Here is a 24,076-nt window from a genome sequence, read left to right as displayed (position 1 = left end):
TCCTTAACTTAATTAGACACTGGTTTGTTTTTTCTTTTTTTAGCATAAAGAGTAGACAGCAAGACTCTATAGTATACGCTGTTGATGATGACATGAAACAAACAAACATTGCATTAACGCGTTTCACTTCAACAATAGTATTATCTAATCAAACAAGCAATGTGATGTTTAATACATTTCTTTATACTCTTTTAGACTTTTACCAATATTTTTTTATTAGCAGCAAATGAATCATACAGAAATTCGGTTTTATTATCTTTTTTTGTCATTACTTGTCATTTTCTTTCCAAATCTATGCAATTACGTCACTCAAAATTTGTTTTAACTCCAACTTTGAGTAATATTTGATTTTCTCACGCGAAAAGCATGGGCAATTGGTTGGTTATGAACGCATCACCCTAGTTTATATTTATATACTACACAATCTATAATATCTTTTAAGCTCATTATAATTACTAACTACTAATTTTAATACAAATATATGTATGTTAGTCATGTTCACAAGTAAGAGCTATAAATAAATACAATATTGATAGAAAAATCCAGCATAGATGAGAATTTTTATTATAAAAAAAATATCAAATTCAAAGTGAGGAAAATACTACGAGCGTTATAAACAAATAACGTGATGTGGCATGAATTGAATTTGTTCAATGATTTGGGGGTCACTTGTAATAGTTTGCAAGTTTGAAATAAAATTGGGGAACAAGTCAAGCTTATTACAAGCCTCAATTTGACAATTTCGAAAGGCACATGGCCATGGTTTACCACCATTTTCAATTTGGTTGTCATTCCCTTTGAGACAGCCAACACCACGAAATTGCCAACAATTTCCAAGTTATACATATTTTCATATTATCATATTCATTCCCACCAATCTCATCAATTAATTTGATTTATAGAAAGAAAAAAAACTGTCTAAATAAATATAATTTATAAAACAATGGCAAAACACACATTATACTACTTTATTATATTAAATAACCAAGCCATCATTGTACCCAAAAAAATAATCATGCCATCCACATTCCACACTATATAAGCAACCAAAGAGCACAAAAATCAGAACAGAACAAAACCAAAGCAACAGCTCCTACAAGCAATTATAAGAAAATTGAAGATCATATTTCCTTCCACACCAAGTTTCAAAACATCAACCATTTGGCATCAAACCAAAACCAAATGGAAGGAGAGGAAGAAATTTCTTCACCCTTCTGGCTGCAAAACAGCGGCGCCAACCGCCGCCGCCTCAGCCGCTCATACTCACTTTTCCTCAGCTCTGGCACTGTTATCATAGTCCTTCTAGTAATTGCACTTGCATTCATCTTAGTCATAGTTCCTACATTGCACTCTTTCACTTCCCACATTTTCAAACCTAATTCAGTAAAAAAGAGTTGGGATTCCCTTAACCTTTTGCTTGTTCTATTTGCCATATTCTGTGGCTTCCTTAGCAAAAACAACAACAATGAAAGTCCACGTTCCTATGAAGATCAAAATCAAACCTTTTCAGACACAAACACACGACAAGAGTATGAGAAACCAAACCTGGAACCAGAAACAGAAACAGCACCACGTTTTTGGTATGAGTACTCAGAAGATAGAACTTCATATAACAGGTTGAGGAGTTTTAACTCATACCCAGATCTCCGGCAAGAGTCTTTGTGGGTCGCCGGAGATGAACGGTGGCGATTTAGCGATGATACTCATGTTAACCGTTACCGTGGATTGGACTTAAACTTAAAAGAAGAAAAAGAAGAAGAAGAAGAAAGCATCAAGGACATTATTGCAGTAAACACATCTTTGAAAGGAAAGAACAAGAAGAAGCAAGGATCAGAAACGCAGCAATCTGAAACAATTGAGAAAACGAAAAATAACACTGCTGCAGAAAGAAAGAATAAAAAGGTAATTGTAACGAAGGATGAGAAAATGCAACAATCTTTGAAAGGAAAGAAGAAACATAGACATAAAAGCGTTGAAAATTTTCAGAACATTATGAATTCTGAACCTCCAAAGAAGAAGAAGCATAGACATAAAAGCTTTGAAAATTTTCAGAGCATTCTGAATTCTGAACCTGCTACTACTATGCCTTCTTCTTCTTCTTCTCCTTTTCATGATTTGTTCTATTCTAAGAAAAACAAACAGAAGAAACTTAACTCTATTTCGCCGTCACAACATCAAGTTTCAGCTATGATTATGTCAAAAACAAAGGATGAGGATTTTTCTGTGATTACCGGTAATGAGTCGCCATTGAACTCAATACCTCCACCGCCTCCTCCTCCACCTCCGTTCAAGATGCCAGCATGGAAGTTCAAGGTGCAGGGTGACTTTGTTAGAATAGATAGCATTAGTAGTTCAAGTTCGGTAGATATAGATGAAGAAGTAGTGGAGTTACCAACCATTAGTGGTAAAGAACCTGGAATTGATCTACTGGTGTATCCAAATCCCAACCCAGGTGTTGATAACAAAGCTGGTAGTTTCATTGAAAGTTTCAGAGCTGGTTTAAGGATGGAGAAAATGAATTCTTTGAGGAAGCAGGAGATAGGGAGGTCTAATCTCTATGGTACCCTTCATCACCAAAACCATTAAAAAAAGAAGTTGAAAGCATTGTCTTAAGCCATTTTTAATTGATTTGTTTCTGAAGTGAATTGTTTTGTTCTGATGTATACATAAAGTTCATACTACTCTTTTGCAAGAGGATTCTGGCTGGCATATATACAACTCTTGATTTTCTTTTTCTTTTTAGCGTATAAACATTTTAAGTGTTCTGTTTTTTTCTTTTTTTGTCGTTGAGACCAAGCTCGATACATACCAGATCAGATTATGCTTAATTGCTTATTATAAGGATTCATTTTTTCATTCAATTTCTTTGTTGATCATTTGAATTTTATAGATTGAAAATATTATATATTACCCAAACATATTGTTAGATTCATCTGAAAACATGCATTCCTATTTAGATTCATCTGTGAAGAAGGTTTGTGTAGTTTATAATATAACACAGCAAAGCTGAGAAGTCTTCAAGTAAAATCAGTGTAATATACAAGCGAAGTTAAGGGTTTTATTCAATATCTCAAGTAAGATTCAATCCAAATGTTCCTTTGGGAAAAAAGTATAGAATCCTCAACAATACAGTACTTTGTATTAGTTTATTTTCTTGTAACAAAGCTGATTATGTTGTTTTGTACCAACAAAAAAAAGTTGATTATGTTGTCAGATACGACTAGAAACACAGGTGAATTTATTTATTTTCAAACGGAATTATACCAACTATTGTACAAAAAATTTTATACCAACTATTGTACAAAAAATTTACAAAAGATATGTAAAATGTGGGAAAAAAGTACTTCTGCTATTGTACTTTGTTTGGCTGCCAGATTAATCTTTAATTATTTTCGTGACTGACATTTTTCCGTACAAAAAACTTCAACTCCGCAGAGGGAGGTGGAGGAATGTTCCAAGATTAACTGATTTAAGCTAACAGACTGCCTCTTCAAAATTCCAATAACTCTCAATTCAGTCAATTGTGAATTTGTGATGAACATAATTTAAAGGTCTAAACTATGATCAGCGGAGAGATTGAAGGAACCTCATTATAGAGTATTCCCTCTGGTCTCATTTATAAGTAAAAAAACTACTTTTTAAATCCATTGAATACCTCATGTATTTGGTATTCAATGAACCTAAAATGTAGTTTTTTGTTTATAAATGTGACCAGAGGAACTAATTAATTAGCAGACTAATGTAGAATCTAGGCTTTTGAAAATTATTCACATTCCAATTTGTCATTGCCTTCAATAACCTTCAACATGTACCCTCTGTTTGCACCGACACTTTTGATTAAAGACGTGTCCCGGTGTCCGACACCAACATTTATGATTATTAAATTATATCATCTCAAAATTTCATCGATGTCGATGTATCAGTGTCTGAGTGTCGTGTTCGGTGTCAGTGTTTGTGTCCGTACTTTATACTCCCTCCGTTTTTAAATATAAGCAAAAATCACTTTTTAGGTTCATTCATTTAATGATGTATGTGGTTTATTAGGTTCATTCATTTAATGATGTATGTGGTTCATAAACCACATACATCATTAAATGAATGAACCTAAAAAGTGATTTTTGCTTATATTTAAAAACGGAAGGAGTAGCTTTGTATCCAAAAAAAAATATCTCCCGGTTTCCCTCACCATTAAAACACTGATGTCAACTCAACAATTCAGTGGTCCCACCTCTAATGAGATCATAATTGCAAGGATTTGATTGTATTATGTACACGTTGGAGAGTCTCCTGATAAATGAGGCTAAAAAATAGTTATCCAATTTAATGGATTAGTATTTTGAGATGAATTCTTCCTCTGGATTAAGGCTCATTACACTGGCAATATCGTTGAGGTGTCAACGTCAAGGAGAGTACCCTCCACAGAGGGTGTTCTAACATCTGACCAACAAAAAAATTTAGTAAAGCGTCACCAAGTGAAGAGCTGTTGCCTAGAACATCAGCTCTCCAACGTTTGAGCATTGGGTAATTTCACCTAATAAGTAGAGCTTATAAGTTTAGGGACTCTTCTATTTAATTGATTGGTCTTTTGGAATGAATTCTTGCTTTGACCTAATGCTCATGAATTGGTGTTTATGTTGAGAGGTCAAGGTCGTCGACGTGAAGTAGAGCCAATAGAAGGTTATGGCCAACGAGGTGAAGTGCTGAAAGTGCAACCGTCGACGATGTCGACTCTCAAATGGTGGTGCATTGTTATGAATCCCATATTAAAGAGTCTCGTTTAATAAATGAGGCTTATAAGCCAAGGAATGCTCCAGCCTAATGGAGTAGTCTTTCAAGACGAGTTCTCCATTTGAAGAGATAACAGATTGTATGGAGTTGCTTGGTAGTACCCACATTTACCTTAAGCCACAAGCATAAGAAGCAAAAATTATATTCCCTCCGGTCACTATTATAAGCAAATTTTTACTTTTTAGATTCATTCAATAAATGATGTATGTGGTCTACAATATAGACCACATACATCATTTATTGAATGAACCTAAAAAGTAAAAATTTGCTTATAATAGTGACCGGAGGGAGTATATTTTATCCGGGGTGGGGGCATTGATCTATAATATATTAATAATGCAGTAACAAAGCCAATGATGGGCATTCCTCATCTTATCCAATTAATTTATATATTAATAATGCAGTAACAAAGCCAATGATGGGCATTCCTCATCTTATCCAATTAATTTCTAAGGGAGCAACAAAATGCTCAACAAAGATAATCTACAACAAATCCAGCAAGCTTTCTCAATATTAGAGAGCAGCATACATACAGAATGCAAGTAAATCATCAGAAAGATAGAAAAGCTAATACAAAAGACAACACAATGCCTAAAAAGTAAACAAGCAGCAAGGATACAGGAGCAAAACCAGCAGTGCTAAGTGCTAACCTAATGATACTTTGGAGCCTTGCTCTGCAAATACTTGGACAACACATCCATAACAGACCCAAAATCAGCCTTGACCTGCGTTGGAGGATTTGCAAATTGGCAAGCCAAATCCTTGATACCCTTTGAATGGTAATCGATTTTGGACTGAGTAAACTTCAACCCATGAGCCGTACTCACCACCACAGTCCTATCAGTAGGCTTAATAACCCCACTATTCCTGAGTTTAAACAAAGCAGTCAAAGCAACACCGGTGTGAGGACAAGTAAACATCCCGGTCGAATCAGCTTGAGCCATAGCATCCATCAACTCCTCCTCGGTAGCTTCCTCCACAATCCCATTACAGTTCTTCAAAGCATGAACAGCTCTATCAATCGAAACAGGATCACCAATCTGTATAGCAGATGCAAAAGTAGTCTGTGCCCTCACCGCCTTAAACTCTTTCCACCCCGACTTAAAATACAAATACAACGGATTCGCATTGGCAGCCTGAGCACAAACAAGCCTTGGAATCCTATCCACAAGACCTAACTCTCTACACATATGAAACCCTTTATAAAAAGCATAAATATTTCCAAGATTCCCACCCGGCACAATAACCCAATCCGGCACCTGCCAATCAAACTGCTGCAAAATCTCAATCGCAGCCGTTTTCTGTCCTTCAAGCCTCAAACTATTAAGCGAATTCGCCAAATAAATTGGCAATTCAGCAGTCACCTCTCTTATCAACTGCATACACCCATCAAAATCAGTATCAATGCTAAGAACAAAAGCACCATTTGCAATCGGTTGAACCAATTGAGCAATTGAAATCCTATTAGCAGGCAGGAAAACAATCGAAGGTATCCCTGCCGATGCACAATAAGCCGACAAAGCAGCTGAAGTATCCCCAGTTGAAGCACAACCAACACCAACGACAGGACGGTTCATTTTTCGCAAGCGGTTAACTTGACTAACAAGCACAGTCATACCCAAATCCTTAAAACTACCAGTATGACTAATACCACAATGCTTAACCCACAAATCACTCATGCCTAGAAACTGTTTGCCAAAACGCTCAGCCCAAAAAAGATTAGAATTACCTTCAAAAGCACTAACAATATCATCATCATCGATCTCAGGTAAAACCCATTCCTTTTTGCTCCAAACACCAGACCCATAAGGCCATGTGGTTTTACCGACACGTGAATCGAAGAGGTTACGCCAGTAAGCTCCATCGAATTTCTTCAAGGCGGTTAGGTCGTGCTGCACGTCGAGAAGATCGCCGGATTGAGATCGGTAGACAATCTCGTCGAGAGAGTAGGATTCGGTGGAAGATGGATCGGCGTTGAAAGGGACGTATTTGGCAGAGAAGAGATGTTGGGAGATGTTTTTGCGACGGGCTTCGTCGCGGATGTTTTCATCGGCGGGGCGGCGGGTGGTGGGAGGGGTTGGGGTTGGGGTGGGAGTAGGGGTGGGGGTGTTGTTTTGAGTAAGGGGGTGTGGTTGTTGTTGAGATTTGATAATGAAATGAGTGGGTTTTGGTGATTTGGAAAGAGAAGAATAGGGTTTGGTTTTGGTGTTGAGGGAGAAAGGTGAAGATTGAAACAGAGATGTTGAAGAAGACATGGAATGGAATGGAATGGAATGGGTTGGTTACTGAGCGAGTCTCGTCTCTGAGTGTGTTTGGTTTTAATTACTCACTCCCTTACCCACCTTTTAATAGTTGTAACTTTGCAACTTGCGAGCCGCCGCGCCTCTCACTCCACCACCCACCCTTTGCATGACTCATGTAATGTCTTCATTTTATTATTTTTTTTTTTACTACAAATGCAATCATGTCTCACTACAAATGCAATCATGTCATCATTTTTTTGTTCAACAATGTTTTTTAATAATTTCACTTCACTAAATATAGTTAATCAGATCCCCCTCGAAAAAAAGTCCATGTGTTTAGCTCAGTTGATATGGACAATCCATAAAATATGTAAGGTCTGGGGTTCGAAACTCGGCCACCACAAAAAAAAAAGTTAATCAGATTTAATTTCTTAAAAAACGCACACATCCTAAATGCGACAATTAAAATGAGACGGAAAGAGTAAATTGTTTTCATGAAGAGAACTGCAAAAATTTTATCGTATTAAATAGAGTGATGAAACAATGTTATAATGTTATATCATATATTTCCTTTGATTCTTATTAGAGGAAGAAAACCAAAAATCATCTAGGTCAATGTAATTATTAATTGTTATAACTTTTTGAATATTTTTACAAATGTTCATGCTAACAAGTGGACTCGTTAATTGTTAGGTAATTAAAAAAAAAAGGAAATGCAAACGAGTGCCGTTGAACACTTATTTAAAAGTTTAAAGTGAAAATTTTGTATTGAAAATGATACTCCCTCCGGTCCTATTTATAAGAGAAAGTTAGGTCAACAAAAGTTAATGTATCTGTACTGAATTTTTAACCAGATACATTAACTTTTGTTAACCCAAATTTCTCTTATAAATAGGACCGGATGGAGTATTTTTTACACTCTTAAATCATTGATTACACAACATTCAAGACATTATTACTAATATATACTACTACTTGGATTCCTTAACAAGTGTCATATGAACATTTGTTAGCATTTCCTTTTTACAAAGGGTCATGTTAACTTGTGCCCTTAGGGCACATGTTAAGCAATCTAAATAGAGCAATTTTGTAATGGAAAACACAATATAACAACTTTTAAGAAGTTGAATGCACGTCTTTTGATATATGTATTTCTATAATGAGAATCTTAACATGTGCCTTGAGGGCACAAGTTAACATTAGCCTTTTACAAATAGAAGAATGTTAACCAATGTCCTGTAAACATTAGTTAAGCAACCAAAACAAATAAACTTTAAAAAAAAAAGTGTAATTGTTACATATAAGTTTTATTACACTAAGTTTTTATATTTATGGATTCCTAAACCAAATGCATGGGTAATACCCTTATGAATATACCCTCCTAGAAAAGTGAAAAGCATTAAATACATTCATTAATATTAAAAAAAGACAAACTAAAAAAGAGGTAGAAAAACTTAAAAGTTTTAAGCAATAAACATACTACACCTTAAAAGTTATCGCATTTTTTTATAAATAAGATCGATATAACCTCAAAAAAAATACAACCTCCATCCCTAATTATAAGACCTTTTTGAAGAAAAAAAATTGTCCCTAAGACCCCTTTGCTATTTCCAACTACATTAATTATTTCTTTACATATATGCCCCTATTTATTATACATATTTTTCTTCAATCAGCAATAAATAACATGTTGAAAACATAAGCCAACCCTCTCTATCTCTTCATAACGCTGCTCTCTCTTCCCCTTCTCTCTCTTGGAGTCGTCGCCAAAACCCTAGTTTCTTCACCTTCATCCACCAAAGAGGGGTGATTTATGGTTAATTTTTGACCCAAAATCACCCCTCTAACTAGTTTTTTCTATTTCCCTTTTATTGAAATAAGTGATTTCACATCTATTTCGTTTTTTCTTTCGTGATTTTGTCGTCTTTGTGTGACGCTGTTTTGTTTGTCGTCTTTGTGCGACGTTGTTTGTCTTTTTTGTTTCGTTCAGGTATTTGTTCGGTTCAGATTGTCAGATCAGCTTCGATCCAGTGCAGATCAAATCAATGACTTTGGAGTCATCAATGTTGCAGATCCGGAGACATGAGTATTCCGGTGATTTAAATATAGTCATATGTGTATGCTTTAGTACTTTGCCGTTTTATGTTATTAATATGGATGCTGTGAATTTGTTCACAGATTCATCCTTTTTTGTTTTTGGCGAATTTTCATTGTATTGATGCACTCTATCAATTTGAATGAATGAATATCATTTTTGTCAAAAAAAAAAATAAATCAACCCTCTCTTTAAAGGATAAAATTGTAAAAACAATGGTAATTACAAACATATTTAATACAAATATCCACTATCTTAATTCCCTTTATTTTTTCAAAAAGGCCTATAATTAGCGATGGAGGTAGTATATAATAAGCATTGAAGTAGATATTATATCCAACTCATTAATCTCTATATTTTCGTTAATAGTTTCTGCAATAACTTTTCTAGGTGCTACCATATATTTAAGAAAAATATTATGAGCTCGTCCAAAAAATAATAATATAATAAAAATAGAAATAAACTCGATAGTAAAAGTAGCTCTCGTATGAGAATGGGTAACCAAATGACCCATTTTTTGATTAATTTTTCCGTAGAGAAGTTCCACGCATGTTAAACAATCACTTTGTGTAAATTATGTTGGTCACACATGTGTTTTAAATGAATGAGGTACTTTTGTAAAAGAAATAGAAAGAAAAAAGAAAAAAAAAACCATCAACTAAACATGCATGTAAAAAAAAACTAAACTTCAAATTGATGAAATGTCATTACGATTCTAGATTATCAAGGATTGGGTCAAAGACTCGATTGATCGCGCCTTTCATCCATAGCTAATCACGAGAGCACAACCATTTGGCCTCAGTTTTATGGTTTTGGGCGGCAGATTTTCTGCAATTTGCAAGTTGCATTGCAGATGTCATACCTTGTTCAGGTGTTCTTTAGACATACATATACGATGTCTAGGCTACTACTATTTACCTGTATCTACAGTCAAAAGGGACTATAGAAACAAAGATAGCAAAATGTCATTCCTTCATTTGGTGCAAATGTCGTTTAACATTAATTTCCATAACACTAAGGTGGCCACTGGCCAGAACTAGAGAAAAGACTTGGGCTTTTCCCAGTCAACAATGTTTCAACTACGGATAAATTACACATAACAGAAAGCATAAAAATGAAACCCCTATGTCTCAAACTTCATAAAAACTATCCACCAATGCGTCTAGAAAGAAAAGCATATTAACCGGATCAGTGAAGACTCCAACAAAGTTTTGTATGTGATTGAAATTTTACTAGCGAGCTCTCTTGTTACTGCTGCATGATGGGCACTTGTATTGCTTGATATGCTCAGCACGAGCAGGAGTGATCTTCACACATTTTCCATGGAACCACTTCTCGCAGATGTCGCAGCAAATCCAGAACTCATCAGCCCCGTTACTATCACCACAAGCCCCGCAAGTGGCTTCGCCCTGTTCATCATCATCCTGCTCTTCCAGTTCTTCCTCCTCATCTTTTGGCTGTAATGCCGCTTTTGGTTGTCTGCTCTGAGCTTCAGGAGCTCGCTGCTCAAACAGTTAACAATTAGATAAGAACACGGACTATCTCAGAATTAGAACAGAACCCAAACAAGATATCAATTAGATATTCTTAACCTTCCACACAATTTTGCATTGAAAGTATATAAACATAACTTATTTGGAAGTGGATCCTCTCATGTTGAAAACTTGTGCATATCTCTCATCATTATTAAGCGGTGCCATATCATAGTTAGTGGAAACTTGTGAAGGGAGATGGACGCGATTTTATTATGAAAGTTCAACACGAGATGATCCATTTCCAACCAAGTATACATATCATTAACAGGGTGGCTTCAATCATATGCTTCGAAAACAATAATGTGATACTATACTTATCCACATTCTAAACCCGAAATTCAAAATGACAATAAAGAAAATGATATTATTAGGATGTTCTACTCTCCTCTTTTATTTCTGCATACCTTACAAGTAGCAATTCAAGTGTTGTGCCATAAATATTCAGTCCAAATTCCATCATACAAGTACAAAGCTTGCAACAATTAATCAGTGCAACCAATATATTCATCATACTTCACTTTCATTTGAATGTATAAGCAATGTCAAAACAATTGCAGAATAACCAAGCTTAAGGTAAAGTTCTTCCATTATCCCCAAAATGTAACGAAACACCAAAGTATTTTAGACTCCGATTAATAAAGAAGGAGACAAGCTGTAAACTGGTTCAAAGATCAAGAGATTGTTTACCACATTGTTAACTTATTTATTTATTTTTTTTGCAATAAACAACAAGGTCTTGGATGAGGAAGAACTTTATACTAAAGAATCGTTTCATTTTGGCCTTGCTCAAAGAAACCAATTAAACTAGTTGTTCCTTTACTTTTTTATTCACAAATGCTTAACAGACAAATAATAATAACCATTTGAAAAATGCCTTAATTTTAAAAAGGGATTCTACCTATATACAGTCTACACTTGAAAAACCATAGGCAGATAGATGAGAACACAGACTAAACAATCTGCATGGAGAGTACCCATTATAGGATAAACAATAGACAATGCATGAAAGATAACCATGGACAAAAGACAATACATGGAGAGTTTGTCAGGATAGATCGCTATTATTATTTTAAACAGGGTTTCTACCTATGAACAGTCTACACTTGAAAAACATCCTAATTTTTACACTGCGATTCAGATAGACAAATACTTATGAACAGATGTATCTATTTGTGATGAATGTTTGTCAAGAATTATTTACCGCTTTAGAACTGGACTTAGATTTGCTGCCACTGTTGTTTGAGACTGAAGACTTCTCTTTGACTTGTTTCTTTGCAGCACCAGTTACAACTTCAAATACTGTTGGCAGTTCATTGATCAAATTGAATAGACGTTTCCTGCATCACAAATGGCAAATTAGGACAAGAAGGATGCATGATAAAATGCATGTGACATTAACAACAAGTATCCAAAACAAATACACAGATGATTACATTATGACCAAAAGAGCATCAATTGTGGCTGCTAAAGAAAAAACCACTTGATAGGAATCTTCAATTCACATGATAATCAATATACAAGTCCAACTTTTCCTTCTTGCACTATCTTAAAACAAGTTGATACTCAGCAGATAACCTGCTATAGAAATGCTGCCATGTGTGATGTGACTAAGAGGTCATAGGCTCAAGTCGTGGAATCAGCCTCTTGCAGATGCAAAGTAAGGCTCCCCTTTTTCAGGAAAAAATGGTATACATTTTTTTCTATGCTTCAACATCCGTCTCCGTGTTGGAATACTGCCTCAACAATGATTTATAAGCAAATAAAATTGCAAATCAAGGCTGATGCTAGAAAGCAGTTATAAAGTGGAGACAATTGCTTCATGCTAAACAAGAAAAATCTTATTCAACAAGGGTGTAACGAAAATCCAACACAACGATGACTAAACAAATGTAAGATAAGAAAAGTATGATCCAAACTACTGCCTTAACATACTCATCCTGATATAACTTTTTCACGAGTTAATATCAGATAAAAATAGTTATGCTTCGGGTAATATATACCTGTCAGCTTTATCAAATCCAAATCTGGCTCCAAAGTAGAATGCAAGGGAAAGTAACCATGTATCACTGTGAACAGCAACTAAGGCTAACCAGTCTTTCTCTTGCATTCCATCCCTGGCAAAGTTGATACCCAGCACAGGCTCAGGAATCTCTGGAGGAACTTCTTCAACAGGTAAATTCACTTCCCAATTCTCATTAAGCAATCCGTATAAGCACAAATTCTCCTTTTCTGAAAGAATACAACAGATATGAAAACTTGTATATGAAATAAATACAACTATTTTAAGGGCCTGTTTGGATAAGCAAATTATTTGCAGCTAATAGCACACACTTGTCATGATAAGCGCTTATGTATAAGCTTACATAAGCTATTTCTAAGGAAAATGGTAAAATAAAGTTAAATTGTTTTTGTATATGCTATAAGATGTCATAAGCTGTTTTCAAAACTTCTCCCAAACAGTCTCACAAAACTTATGCCAGTAGATAAGCTCAAATAAGCCAATCCAAACAGGTCCTAAATCATAGAAATGCGACAAATTTTGCATTATAGGCTTATAGCCGCATTGACTGATAAATAAAAGGCGGCTGAAAAATCTCCTCCATCAGAATTCAAAGCTACAAGTAAAGCCATAAAGAACAATGAATTATCAATTAACATACGCAACACATCTAAATTACACAAATCAGTGATACCAATTGCAAATAATTGAACCCTAAAATTGATGGAAAATAAAAGAGCATTCAAATATCGGCAACAAAATGAAATTCATAATTTTTTTGAGAGAAAACATTGAAATTAAACTAACCAGGATCACATTGTCTGTAGAAATCTTCAACATCTGCAACAACATGACAATAAAACCAAACATTTTAGTGCAAGAATAAATAAAATTCAAAAACCTTGGTAGAAAATTTAATGAAAAATCCAAAATTTGTAGATCAAGCAAGGAAATGAAAAACCCTTTTGCCAAAATTTTGAAAAAGATTGAACAAGAAATTATACCGACGGTTAGGGCTTTGATGATTCCAGTTCTTCGGCTCTTGAAATCATCAAAAATTTGTTCAACGGTGCGACTTCGACCTTCCATTGTTCAATTCGATTCAATGGGTTATGGTTAAGGGTTTCGTTTTCACACTCAATTCAACAGAGATTGAAAACGATGTCGTTTGGATTAGGGTTTTTTTTCCTATCTCGCAGTGCAAGAAATGAAACTCACACGAACAAAAAAAACAACAAAAAAAAAAAAAACAGTTTTTAAAAGAAAAACTGAGACAAGACTCAGAGAACAAAACAAGACACAACGCAGGTTTTTCTTCGAGGTAGTGCTTGTTTGTGGATTTTATATTTACGCACGGATTGGGATCCTCTGTGTTCGCTTCCACTGTAATAATCAGATTATGATGACGTGATGGACGGTCATTACAAGATTCAGTATTCCTAAAAATAATCCCTTAAACAAATTCTCTCTCTCTTGTCCTAAAAGAAGAGGAAAGATAATCTTGTTCTACAATGATTAGATAAATATTACTCCATTTGAGAAATGATATTTCTACAACCACTTTGTGATAACCTTTTGACAACTTTTTCTATCATACTCATATTATACTCTTATTTTCTCTCCATTATTTTTTACCAATGAAAAAAGAAAAAAAAAGAGGTTGTCACATAAGTTGTCTAAAATGAATTGTTCAAATATTACTACAGTTTCAATTTTTTTTTGACAAATATTACAGTTTCAACTTAACCCATTAAAGTAAAAAAAATAAAATATGACGACCATAAATATTTGAATTTTCTGTTCCTTACATATAATAGTAAAATTGGTGAATGAATCTTTATAGGCTTAATTGCACTTTTGACACCCTATCTTTCCAAAACTTGCGGTTACAGCCCCCTAACTAATTTAAATACAAAACAACCCCCTAAGTATTGAATCTTTGGCAGTTTTGGCCCCCCAAGGCCAAAAAAAATATAAAAAAAAATGACACGTGACACCTCATTTAGGGTGCCACGTCAGCGTTGGGGGCCAAAACTGCCAAAGATTCAATACTTAGGGGGTTGTTTTGTATTTAAATTAGTTACACTTTTGGGTTTAGCCCCTGTAAAAAATTTTTTTAGATTCAACCCTCATAAAATTTTTTTGTTTTGGTTTTGGCCTCTGACCCCTGTGACTCAGCAGAATCTTTGACGTGACATTTTTTTATTTTTCAATTTTTTTTTGAATGCCACGTGTGTAAATGAATGTCCACGTGGCATTTCTGATTTTTTTAATTAAAAAATTTTAAAAATATTTTTTTTAAATTAAAAAAAATATTTTTTAAAATTTTAATTTTTTTTTTAAAAAAATAAAAAAACGAAAAAAATTCTGAAATTTAAAAAATTGGAAAAACTAATAAAAATGAAACCAAAAATCTGGAAAATTTTAAAAATAAAAAATAAAATACGGTAAAATTAAAAAAATGAAAAAATTCTGGAAAAAATTAATAAATTTCGAAAAATTCATATTTCCAAATTTTTTTCAATACCGGAAAAATGAAAGAAATTCATATTTTTTTTCGGAAAGTACTTGTCATTCAACCGTATAACGGAAAAAAATTCATATTTTTTTTTCGTAAAGTACTTGTCATTCAACCTAAGCTCGGAATACACAAAAATTCCCGGAAAAAATACTAATGAAAATTTTGAAATTTCGAAAAATACACAAAAAACCTAAGCTCGGTTTATAAATACACATATTTTTTCCCTTATTCTCGGTTTATCAATACACAAAATTTTTGAAATTTTCACAATTTTTATTTTTCATTAAAATTTAAATTAGAATTTTTCCATAATTTTAATTAAAATTTCGAAAATTTTAATTATGATTTTTCATTAAAATTTCGAAAATTTCATTTTTCCAGAATTTTAATTTTTTTCAGAAAATTTTGAAATTTTATTTTTTCAGAATTTTTCATTATTTTTCATTTTATTAGATTATTTTATTTTTTTAATCATTTTTTATTTTTATTAATTTTTCCAGAATTTTTAAACTTTTTTCCGTATTTTCCAAATTTTTTTCAATACCGGAAAAATGAAAGAAATTCATATTTTTTTTCGGAAAATACTTGTCATTCAACCGTATAACGGAAAAAAATTCATATTTTTTTTGGGAAAGTACTTGACATTCAACCTAAGCTCGGAATACACAAAAATTCTCGGAAAAAATACTAATGAAAATTTCGAAATTTCGAAAAATACACAAAAAACCTAAGCTCGGTTTATAAATACACATATTTTTTCCCTTATTCTCGGTTTATAAATACACAAAAATTTCGAAATTTTCACAATTTTTATTTTTCATTAAAATTTTAATTAGAATTTTTCCATAATTTTAATTAAAATTTCGAAAATTTAAATTATGATTTTTCATTAAAATTTTGAAAATTTCATTTTTCCAGAATTTTAATTTTTTTCAGAAAATTTTGAAATTTTATTTTTTCATTATTTTTCATTTTATTAGATTATTTTATTTTTTTAATCATTTTTTATTTTTATTAATTTTTCCAGAATTTTTAAACTTTTTTCCGTATTTTTTAAATTTTTTTCATTTTTATTAATTTTTCAATTTTCCAGGATTTTCTAATATTTTTTTCAATTTTTTATTAATTTTTCATTTTTCCATAATTTTTTAATATTTTCAGAATTTTTTTATTAATTTTCAGATTTTTTTCAATTTTTTTTATTAATTTTTCATTTTTCCATAATTTTTTAATATTTTCAGAATTTTTTTCAATTTTTTTATTATTTTTCATTTTTCCAGAATTTTTTAATTTTTTTAAAAAAATAAAAATGCCACGTGTACCCCAAAAAAAATATAAAATAAAATTAATTATACATTCAGCGTGACACATCATCAAAAAAGGTGACGCAGCATGCCACGTCAGCGTCACGTCAAAGATTCTGCTGAGTCACAGGGGTCAGGGGCCAAAACCAAAACAAAAAAAATTTATGAGGGTGGAATCTAAAAAAAAAAATTTACAGGGGCTAAACCCAAAAGTGGCCTATATTAAAGGGGCCAAAAGCACTGTTTACCCTATTATTTTTCATGTGTTTAAACTTTAAACGATAACAGTCATTTCCATAAGATTGTGTAACGAGTAGGCACAATATTCTATCAATATATTGAAATTTCAACGTAAGAGACTATTTAGACTAACATAGTGCACAATCAGATACTATTTTGAAATTTTGATATATTTATAGACTATTGTGGTTACTTGTTCCATGGACCAGACTATTACCCTTTTTCTATCTCTCTCCCGGTCCATGATTATGGTAGACAAATTCGACAATCATGTGGTCGATGTGTTTTTTTCCTCTCTCTCACATTCCAAGATTCTGTTAGGCAAATTCGACAATCATGTAGTCGATGTGTTCACAATTGTTTGATCTTAATAGAAGGACTCAAGTTAAAGTTCAAAATACATCAAACTGCATTTTTATGGATTGTCAGACAAAGATCATATGATTTTGAACATGTAAATGATGTCATGTATAGGTGTTGCATGTTAGTGCAATGTGGAATCACCTTCCGTACTTGTAGGATAAACGAGAATCCAAAGAGAAAGTTCTTGCAATGTGGTAACTATACGAAGCTTAAGGGGGTGTTTGGATTGAGGGTTTAGGAGGGGAAGGGATGAGAGGGTTTACTTTTCGTTTTTAAATTACAGACACTATGAAATGTTTTATAAAAAGTTAACATATTAACATGATAAACGATCATATAATACTTCAATCACACTTAATTTATTTTAGAAAAACTTGTTATATAGTCCGTAATTTAAAAACGAAAAGTAAACCCTCCCCTCCCTTCCCATCCTAAACCCTCCATCCAAACACACCCTAAGTTCTTATTATATCTAATTTGAAGTACTTATGGACGCGATAAGAATATCACCACAACTCTAACAAAGAAGAATGATGCAATGCAGATGAAGAAAAGACGCATTTAATTGAATTTTCATTAATGCTTTGTTGTAATGTCATGGATGCAGTCCCTCATGATTCAAGCTCCTTTGTTGAAACTAGTGACCTCAATGGCACAAACAAAAAATTGATTGCAGTCGTTAATTTGACGCAATCATGATCGTTGAATCGTGATAAGACGATTTAAATTTCAAACTCGGTATTTTATATTTAAAAAATAAATAAATCGAAATTTGCATTAAAATATGAACCGTCCCTGCCAATCTCAATCCAACGACTACGATAGAGTCACACATATGTCAACGCCCCATACAATATACATCAAATCAAATATGTGTCGAATTCAAAAAACTCGGTTCTTCGGTAAAAACAACAAATAAAGTCACACTAGGTTCCAGCATTAAACTTAGAAAAGCATTGTTTTTGACAAGTCATTGCTTGTGTTTTTTGCCTAAACAATAGGCTACACAATACGTAATAAAGTGTGATGAAAAATTAAGATTATCAAACAGTAAGACATAAGTAAATATGAGCCAAGGATGACTTCCCAATGTTAGAGATTGGAGAACACAATCAAATAGTGGTCTTCATCTGATCTGAACGATGAAGACGAAGAATAACCACCACAATGATGTGTTCTACAAGTCTCTCACATGCGGACGGATAGTCGGCGTTGATTCGCACCAACATTCTTGTCAGCTTTGTAATCATGCATGTTCCTTCCAGTCTGAGAAGAAGGGTAACTGCATAACCTGAACTCTAACTCCTGTTGCTGCTGAAACATTTCATTCCTATGAGATCCGTATGTGACATCAGAAGCATCATCTCTGTAGTTTTCAACCTGATCATGCATTTTGGATTCCGACATATTTCCATTCAAATTCAAACAAGTATAGCTGGTGGAAACATTTTGGTCATGGTTTGGCGAATCAAGCTTTGATTCTTGGAGCTTTTTAGCATTGAGAAAACGGCCACCGGCACCTCTAGCTCTCTTTAATGCATGTACATGTCGGGACTCGTGAAGATATGGCTGCACAACAATATTGTTAGTGCGGTTGGTTTAAGAGAAATTTTATGCTATAGAAGAGACAAAACAGAAATGCATGTGTGCTTACTTTACGATCCTTTATGAGTTTGTTATGTGCTTCAAGTTTTGCCCGACACTGTCTTCGCCTCATAATAGCATGGTACTGCTTTGAATTCACATATATGGGTTCTTCCGCCATATCAGATGGCAAGGGAATTCGGACAGAAGCAGTTTCCATTAGCTGGCCCTGAAGAAGCTGGTCAGAATTTGATGACATGATGCTATAAGCCTGTAACTAGCAACAAGTGTCAATTTTCAGTCATAACTATGGTTCGAGTTAGAGAACTAATACACCTCATAAGAAATCAAAATAATTGAAGCTGAACTAGTAGTCCCTCTGGTCTCAAATATATGCAAAAAACAGAAGTCTTGATGTAATCATGATTTATGAAAGCCGTAAAGGACTAGACATCGACAGAGAGCACGGATGATTGAACAGTCCATTTAGAGGAACAAATTAAGGTATAAACAAGATGTACCAGCTGCAACATCTACTCCTAACATCTATTTACAAGTTTTTTTTGAAGGATTTGATCATAATCATAATTCATTAAATTTTAAAAGGAAACTGCATACAATATTAATATCAATATCAACATGCTGGAGTGGAATACGGTAACACAATAAACCGTAATTAAAAGAGATAAAAAATTTTGAATACAAATTACCTTATATTGTTGGCCATATGAAGCAGAAAGTAGGCCATTGTAGCCTGGATCAGCATAGTGGAGTGCAACATGCGCCTGAAACCCAAAATTTTGAGAAAAGTGTCTGCATATATGTTCCATACTTCCATCCACTAGAACATAGATATATATATCTGCTTACAAGTGATTGGCTGTGATCCATTAGTGGAGGATGGACGGTGAGATTTGGACTCCCAATAGATGATGATTCGATGAGACATCCCATATTGTTCTCCTCGGTTCTCTTAAATGTTGAACCAGTAGAAGAACAATGCTGGAAAGGAATGTGACCTAGTATCCAACACAGTGCAAATACTAATCAAATGGGGGCGTGGCTCCACTAAATTAAGTAATTCAGCAATCTCAAACATTAAAATTTGTTGTTATTACATACACATACACATACACAGCAGATAATGGGTGTGTTAGAATACCAACCATTTATTTTCCCATCAACGATGAGATATCTTGCTTTATTATTCTATAAATTGACTCGCTTATGAGGAGCTGAATTCTCAATATGAGTTATGAAGTAACGTGTCAAGGTATTTTGTTATTTTGATTGAGCCATCTAAGACAAATTCCAATTTTATAAGAAAAACTTAAATTATATGGATGACCATAGCTTTTACCAATATATAGCCAGTGCTAACCAAGGAGGTAGGTTTACATAATCATAATCATATACTTCTATCACTTCATTTTGTTTCAATCACCAGAAAAAGCTATGAAGAACAGACATCCATACACAGACAACGGACATTGGCACCAGTAATAATTTAAGAAATAGAAGTAATCGAATGTAACTATGTGAGTCGGTGTCCTTCGGACACTAACACGTGTCTCACACCGGAGACACCTTTAATTTGAAGTGTCGGTGCTACATAGATACAAAGTACTACTGCAGTTTCTTAATAGGAGATATATACACCAATAACATAACAAAATGAGAAAACACCAGTTGACAAGCACGGAATCACACAAATAGTGTTTCAATTCAAATACCTGATTGTGATGAGCCAGTCGATTGAGTTGAAGATGAATCCTGTTCTTGAAATTGAAAACTCAGTGCTTTACTGTTGTGGCATCCTTGTGGTAGAGCTTCCACTTTGAAGCTCAAACTTTTGGACATGGATGTTTGTTGGACTTCAGATTCAGAAGATCTTCCCCATGATGGACATCCGAAAACATGGTGGGATGTTGAATGAGCAGAGTCTTTCTCACATAAGCACTTCATTTTTTATCTCTAAGAATAACAATCCATTTACCTTACAAATAAAATGAAAAATAGATGTATGAGAAACCTAGATCTAGCTACAGCTTTTTCATGGACTCCTGCCAGATTATCGTTGCAGTATCTTAATTCAAAATACGAACTTTTGGAAAGTTCAAACTAACATAAGCATACCACATAATGGAACATTATATTGATATTACCAAACTGGACAAGAAAGAAATAAAATTGTATGAACAAGTCTATACAAAATCCCGTGAGTACCACCGTGGTCTAGCGTAAGTGATTGTTGTAAACCCGGGGCACCGAGTTTGATTCCTCGTCATAAAAAGAAAAGTCTCTATCATTAATTGGAAGAACTTTCATAGAGGATTGGACGAACCATGGATTAACATTTCAGCCCTTGGATCAACTTACCCTCCATTATTCATACCAGAAACTATATGCAGTACTTTAAGCATATGCTACATAGTGTGCTTCAACAGAATCAATAATTCAATTGCAAAATAAGGAGGAAATTACTTGTTTAATCAACATCAGTCAACGATTAAGCTGAATCTCAGACAATGAAATGTTTAAACAGGAAACTTAAATAAACTCTTGAAAATTATTTTTATTTTCCTTCTCTTATTTCCATTGTTGGTGCAAAAAAGGTAGACAAACAAGAAAAAAGACAATTTAATTTGGTATATAAGCAAAAGACACATGGAATAAACTCAATTGGAAATAAAGTACAAATGAATGAAAACCTAAGGAATTCTTTCCCAATTGAAGTTTAACACTTTTCCTACCTGAAATGGAAAGCTTACTATAAATGTTAAATTCCAAGAATATACAAACAGAACAGCAAATCTATATTATTCAAGATCATTTCTATCATCTTAAGCTAAAAATTCTATATTATTATTGATTCACAAGCATGTCATGAAATTTCAAGTAAAGGGTAAACAAAACAAAAAAAAAAACATAAAAACAATAAAAATAAAAAATAAAATAAAAGAGAGACACCTTGGAAATTGGGTGGATTTAGAAGTAGAAGAAACTGTGCATGTGTTTAGTGGGGAAGAGATGAAAGTTGAAAAAGCATAGATAGATGTAAGCTTAAAGAAGAAGAAAATAGGGATGAGTCATAGATTGACATAAGAGTGGTGGGGCACTAGTACTACTAATACTACAGTTTATAAACAAACACTCCAATATAAAAACTTCATCATTGTTTATTCTCAAAAATAAATTAAAAAAATTAAAACATGATTGTTTCTCAACGTTTCCCGTTGCGTTGTACTTGGTCTCTTGGCTTTAGTGCTAAGTCTTGACAATGACTATAACAATGTAACACCGCAGCATTAATGCACCAACTACACTCAACTTCCACCTTCCAACCTTTTTACTATATTCTTTGCATATAATTATTTTTTGCAAGAGTTTCTCTTTCTCTCATACAAGAAAAAAGATTACTGATAAAAAAAAACAGACAAGAAAGATCAACAAAAATAGTTTAAAAGAAAACGTGAGAAAAAAGGAGTCTCGTCATGACAAAGAGTTGAAGAAAAAAACATGAATCTAGTTTTCTTAATATTATTTTGTTTTAAAAGTGTTTATCAGATGCGTTTCAATTTTGTCGTTTTGCAATGCGTGTCCTTAATTTTTATTATTTTTGTTGTCTCCTTTGTGGTATATAGTATTATATAGAAAATGGTTTGACAATGTGTCCGAAGAGTTATCATCACTTCACAAGCTGACTGGTTTTGTAGGTTGTGATAGTCTTAACCGTGATTTATAAGATGATATTTAAGTCTGGTCTTAACCGCAATTTTTAAGATGATATCAGAGTTTGGTTCAATCCATATACATGTGTGTTTGTCGGGCACATTTGATTAAAATAAATTTGATTTTAATTAAAATTATATGTATAAATAATAGAAATTTAGTACTTATAACAAACTATACTTTTTTTTTATTTTTAATAATATCAATATAATTACTCGAAATATCAATTTACTTCTACATATTCTAAAAAGAATCAATTTACTTTATATATGTATTCATCAATTTAAATTACTCGAAATATCAATTTATTTTATTTGTGTGTATCCGTTTCAATTTGTGTTATTGGTGGATTTTATCCATGGATGTCATGCATATAAATTTTTATGCATCCCAAATTAATGCTATTATTAGTTTTTCCCCTTCATAAGTCTATTATTACTATCTTTCAAAAAGAAAATCTATTGTCCTCGTGAGCTTAGCTTAGTTGATAGGGACAATGCATAATATATGCATGGTCTGAGGTTCATACTCCGGTCACCACAAAAAAAAAAGTTTATTATTACTACTACTATATTCATTTGATCTTTTTATTTATTTATATACTTTATTTCTTTTTTAACAACTTGCTGATATTTGGCATTAAAAATATCCTTTATTTTAAGGACAAAACTTAGATGCATTTTCGTTACATACTTTTAGTACGGTTCTTCACATAATTTAAATTTATTTTTTGTGGTTATAACAAACTTTAAAAGAATTGTGGAATTAAGAAATAATAGGTAGTTGTGGGTAAGAATTTGCATTTTCTTATGTGCTTTTCATTTGGTTTTTAAATAAACTACTCATGAAAAGTGTATTTTTATCTAAGAATCATATAAAAAACACATAAAGAAATTCACATGAGTTTTGTACTTATTTCAAACTATTTATTTGTTTATCAATCTTATCCTTCATTCAATTTAATTTAATTTTAAATTACATTTCATTTAGCATAAATTTTGTTAAATTTAATAGAAAATTCATTCATTTTTTAAATATTAAATTGATAGAGAAAACTTTAGATGGTTATTTGATTAAATTATTTATTTTAATCAATTTTAGATATTTATCGTCCTTGTGAGTGTATCTCAGTTGGTATGGACAATGCATAATATATGCAAGGTCCGGGGTTCAAACCCCAGCCACCACCAAAAAAAGATATTTATCTGAATATTTTTGTTTGCCTGTTTGCCTACGTACGTTCATTATTTTCATTCTAAACATGTACTCTTAAAGATATTTGGGGTTCAAACCCCAGCCACCACCAAAAAAAGATATTTATCTGAATATTTTTGTTTGCCTGTTTGCCTACGTACGTTCATTATTTTCATTCTAAACATGTACTCTTAAAGATATTTATCAGTGAATATTTTTGTTTGCCTGTTTGCCTACGTACGTTCATTATTTTCATTCTAAACACGTACTCTTGATATTTTTTCAACTTAGATAAATAGAATTTATTTATTTTATATTTTAAGTAGTTTTTTTTATCAGTGAATATTTTTGTTTGCCTGTTTGCCTACCTACGTTCATTATTTTCATTCTAAACACGTACTCTTGATATTTTTTCAACTTAGATAAATAGAATTTATTTATTTTATATTTTAAGTAGTTTTTTTTAACCTGATATCCG

The 24,076-nt window shown here is 32.8% G+C and overlaps 4 protein-coding genes across 7 annotated transcripts; 1 reads left to right on the top strand and 3 right to left on the bottom strand.

Annotated features, from left to right (window-relative positions):
• Positions 1-1,012: 1,012 nt before the first annotated feature.
• Positions 1,013-2,736, top strand: LOC146951133 (uncharacterized). The gene has a single exon (XM_085747105.1). The coding sequence runs from the start codon at positions 1,183-1,185 to the stop codon at positions 2,584-2,586; it is 1,404 nt and encodes a 467-aa protein (XP_085603231.1). The 5' UTR covers positions 1,013-1,182; the 3' UTR covers positions 2,587-2,736.
• Positions 2,737-5,160: 2,424 nt separating this feature from the next.
• LOC146951132 (threonine synthase, chloroplastic-like) lies at positions 5,161-7,108 on the bottom strand. Its single transcript, XM_085747104.1, has one exon. The coding sequence runs from the start codon at positions 7,041-7,043 to the stop codon at positions 5,439-5,441; it is 1,605 nt and encodes a 534-aa protein (XP_085603230.1). The 5' UTR covers positions 7,044-7,108; the 3' UTR covers positions 5,161-5,438.
• Positions 7,109-10,081: 2,973 nt separating this feature from the next.
• LOC146951131 (PHD finger protein ALFIN-LIKE 4-like) lies at positions 10,082-13,977 on the bottom strand. Its single transcript, XM_085747103.1, has 5 exons — positions 13,665-13,977; positions 13,468-13,500; positions 12,662-12,890; positions 11,863-11,998; positions 10,082-10,628 (listed from the first exon to the last, which is right to left on the bottom strand). The coding sequence occupies exons 1-5, from the start codon at positions 13,747-13,749 to the stop codon at positions 10,359-10,361; spliced, it is 753 nt and encodes a 250-aa protein (XP_085603229.1). The 5' UTR covers positions 13,750-13,977; the 3' UTR covers positions 10,082-10,358.
• Positions 13,978-17,944: 3,967 nt separating this feature from the next.
• On the bottom strand, positions 17,945-21,784 carry LOC146951130 (nuclear transcription factor Y subunit A-8-like). 4 transcript variants are annotated; one of them, XM_085747099.1, is made up of 6 exons: positions 21,643-21,784; positions 20,406-20,668; positions 19,543-19,691; positions 19,383-19,457; positions 18,743-18,949; positions 17,945-18,657 (listed from the first exon to the last, which is right to left on the bottom strand). In XM_085747099.1, the coding sequence occupies exons 2-6, from the start codon at positions 20,635-20,637 to the stop codon at positions 18,277-18,279; spliced, it is 1,044 nt and encodes a 347-aa protein (XP_085603225.1). In that variant the 5' UTR covers positions 20,638-20,668; positions 21,643-21,784; the 3' UTR covers positions 17,945-18,276. The 4 variants fall into 4 exon arrangements, with proteins under 4 accessions (XP_085603225.1, XP_085603227.1, XP_085603228.1 ...); XM_085747101.1 differs by having other exon boundaries at positions 18,743-18,943; XM_085747102.1 differs by having other exon boundaries at positions 18,743-18,901.
• Between the last annotated feature and the right edge of the window lie 2,292 nt (positions 21,785-24,076).

The sequence above is a fragment of the Medicago sativa genome, chromosome 2 (assembly GCF_051527215.1).
Source record: "Medicago sativa cultivar Bolivia chromosome 2, Bolivia_mono, whole genome shotgun sequence".
NCBI lineage: Eukaryota > Viridiplantae > Streptophyta > Magnoliopsida > Fabales > Fabaceae > Medicago > Medicago sativa.
The sequence above is the reverse complement of the archived record's forward strand: the minus strand, read 5'-3'. Positions and strand labels throughout refer to the sequence as shown.

What these genes read in the sequence shown, in the direction of transcription:
- LOC146951131 (XM_085747103.1), bottom strand. Translation starts at nt 13,749, where the DNA reads ATGGAAGGTCGAAGTCGCACCGTTGAACAAATTTTTGATGATTTCAAG. An exon ending in GGATTTGATAAAGCTGACAG is followed by an intron (nt 11,999 to 12,661) that starts GTATATATTACC and finishes TTTGTGATGCAG; the next exon opens with GAAACGTCTATTCAATTTGA. An exon ending in CTAAGTCCAGTTCTAAAGCG is followed by an intron (nt 10,629 to 11,862) that starts GTAAATAATTCT and finishes CTGTTTGAGCAG; the next exon opens with CGAGCTCCTGAAGCTCAGAG.
- LOC146951132 (XM_085747104.1), bottom strand. Translation starts at nt 7,043, where the DNA reads ATGTCTTCTTCAACATCTCTGTTTCAATCTTCACCTTTCTCCCTCAAC.
- LOC146951130 (XM_085747099.1), bottom strand. Translation starts at nt 20,637, where the DNA reads ATGAAGTGCTTATGTGAGAAAGACTCTGCTCATTCAACATCCCACCAT. An exon ending in TGGATCACAGCCAATCACTT is followed by an intron (nt 19,458 to 19,542) that starts GTAAGCAGATAT and finishes TTTGGGTTTCAG; the next exon opens with GCGCATGTTGCACTCCACTA. An exon ending in AACTCATAAAGGATCGTAAA is followed by an intron (nt 18,658 to 18,742) that starts GTAAGCACACAT and finishes ATTGTTGTGCAG; the next exon opens with CCATATCTTCACGAGTCCCG.
- LOC146951133 (XM_085747105.1), top strand. Translation starts at nt 1,183, where the DNA reads ATGGAAGGAGAGGAAGAAATTTCTTCACCCTTCTGGCTGCAAAACAGC.